The following is a 2,617-nucleotide window of genomic DNA, read 5'->3' on the forward strand; positions in this document are numbered from 1 at the left end:
TTGTCACGCGATATTCTGCACTTACGTACACCGCGTGCACTGCACTAGATCGAATTGAAACGCACGGAGGGGAACAGGTTGCGTTATCGAGGATTGGCTCGCAAGCAAGTCAACCCTTCTGCAGAGGATGAGATGTCGTGGATGATGGTGTGGGGTGTGTATTGTAAACGAGGCATGTCTAGTGTACGGTATTGATAATGAAATTGTGAGTAAATAGAATGGAAAAAATTCGCGTCTCGTTCCACGATACGCGAGAGGAGGGTATTTTGTTGAGAGAGGATGGCTAGAATCGAGATATCTCGTTCACGCGGGCGAAAGGGCTAATCGTGAAACGTTTGACATTCGATTTTCGACGAAACTTTGCCGTCGCTTTGAAACTGATATAGCGAGGAGCAAGATACGTTCTCCTTTCTTTCTTTCTTTCTTTCTTTCTTGTCTCGTTGGCGCCATCCACTTGGCTCGAGTTTAAAGAAAAGAAAGTGCAAAGAGAGTTGGGTTAGGGGAGAGGGGGTTAGTTCCTCGAGTGTTGAACTCGCAACTTAAAAGAAAATACGCCTCGGTCGTTTCAAAAATATACAAAGTTCCCTTGAAAAATCCCTGTCGAACGTTTCGCGATCTGGCGGAGAAACGATCTTAAGAGACGCATAAGCTTATCGAAAGCTTCTAAAAACCCTCGCGAAGAAACTAAAAACTCGTAGCTTTTGTTCAAAGTGATCGTGTATTTAGAGCGTACGAAAGTACGAGAGCAAATCTTTTTATATAGTTGGCAAGCTTGAAGCCGTTTTTTATTTGACAAAACGAATGGTCTGTAAGCGCAAAGCTTTTCTTTAGAAAGTAGAACGCTTAGAAATATATATAGGGAGGAGTTGGGTTGGTTGATTCACATTTCACGGTCAAGATTCAAAAACTCGAGGAATTTTAATAGTCCCCTACGCCTACCTTTTATTCCTCTCTTTTTCCTAAATTGCTCCGCCCTCGTTTTTTTTCTTTTTCCTTTCCTTTCCTTTCCTTTTCTTTTCTTTTCTTTTCTTTTTTTTTTTCTTGTCGAGATATCTGCTTACCAGTAAGACTGGTACCTTTAGTCCGGAGCAACTCGCTGTGAACTCGTCGTCGCGTTTGCGAAATTTAAGGGTAACCCTGTTTGCGCTGCATAATGCATCGCCTGTTTACAAGAATCCTCGCGTAGACAAGAATTTAAAACGTTAAGAGGCGCGTCGAGCGGAAAACAGCCGCGGGCCAAGCGAGAAGAGCCGCTACTTTCGTCTCGCCACCCTTCGGCTCATCCTCTTTTCTCATTTACGCAAATAAGATCACGCCTCGGCTTCTTTACGGTCTTAAAAGCGTCGGCGTAATCACGTGCGCGATAATTCGGATACCGGATATAATTTCCAGAGTCGTGCAAGATAAAAAGAAAAGAAAAAGAAATATTTCTCCTTTCTTTTCTCTTCACTGTTGAAATGTAGAACAATGCTGCAATCGTAATGTGGATGAAGAGAAAACTACGAAATTAGCGAAGTGGGGATTTAAAACTGTTGTTCAGCTCTTGCTCAGTAAGATCCAAAGTCTTGGGCATCCGATTACTGGTTTAATTACTTTTAACTTTGCCCTCGGCAATGTTTTGGCTATTATGTAATTAGTCCCAATGAGATATTTCAAACTTCGATTCTTGCTGCTTTATTCCTCGACCATTGTTCGAAAAGATACGCTGATAAGATAAAGCTGTGGACAAAATAGTCTGAGAAAGTAAAAATATAACAATTTCCAAATCGTTCGAGTATATTTTTCTTCGATCTTTCTTTCTTCAAGTTCATTTTTAAATTTTATATAAAAGTATCATTACTATTTACGGATCAAAATCTAATAATTTTATCGTCTCCTCCGTTATTTTCATTTTCATTTTCATCCCCCCTATAGAAAATCCATATACTTTTATCCAAATCTGGTTTCAAACGAATCCTCCTCAGTTTCATCTGCGCTATTTCCATCGATTCCACTCGCCAATATTCTCTGACCTAATATTCCAATTTTATCGTCGCGAAAAAAGTCATCGTGAAGAATTTACCAAATCTGACAATTTAATTTCGCGGATAACGCGATATTTTCGCCCGCTGGATACGAGTTAACGATCGAAACCCAACGATGAAAAACTCTCCCCTGAATCAAAATTTACTCGTTCCATCGTCGGTCATTCGAAAAATCAAAGAGTTATAAATACAATACTCGTGCCCTGATAACTCAGTAACTCGTACCGATTAATCGATCTTCCGAAAATCGTCTTCCAATTTTTAAACGAACAGAACATTGGGGCCGAGTATCCAGGAAAAGTGAACCGAATCGTTCGAGCATTTACCGTTTTGTCACCGCGATACAAATAGCCCTGTGCCACGCCGTCCATAAAATATCCTCGAGGGTGTTATCACGTGGCGATCCGTGTCACCGGTGAAGCATCGTTCCGCCGGTTGCCCATTCATTTTCATTCATTAACGGCCGTTAACGTCGTGATATTTTAGCCGATCCGGGGAAAAATCAACGCCGGTTGTCCGTCCCGGAAAATCTGTCAATTAGCCGGCAACTTTCACATCCGTGTCGTCCTTTCCTTTTTTTTTTTTTTTTTTTT

The 2,617-nt window shown here is 41.2% G+C and overlaps 1 protein-coding gene across 14 annotated transcripts in view; it reads left to right on the plus strand.

The window, feature by feature from the left end:
• The window catches only part of LOC102679904 (lachesin-like), a 282,869-nt gene that overhangs the window by 249,095 nt on the left and 31,157 nt on the right, over nucleotides 1-2,617 (plus strand). Inside the window, exon 9 of one of the 14 annotated variants that reach the window (XM_031509083.1) lies at nucleotides 712-791. The exons of the other annotated variants lie outside the window; for them this stretch is intronic. Within the exon in view, the coding sequence (XP_031364943.1) occupies nucleotides 712-776 (65 nt within the window). The 3' untranslated portion in view covers nucleotides 777-791. Of the gene's footprint in view, nucleotides 1-711; nucleotides 792-2,617 lie in introns of those variants that run through there. 14 annotated transcript variants of the gene reach the window in all.

Source organism: Apis dorsata, unplaced genomic scaffold (genome assembly GCF_000469605.1).
Source record: "Apis dorsata unplaced genomic scaffold, Apis dorsata 1.3 scaffold_127, whole genome shotgun sequence".
In the NCBI taxonomy this organism is placed as follows: Eukaryota; Metazoa; Arthropoda; class Insecta; order Hymenoptera; family Apidae; genus Apis; species Apis dorsata.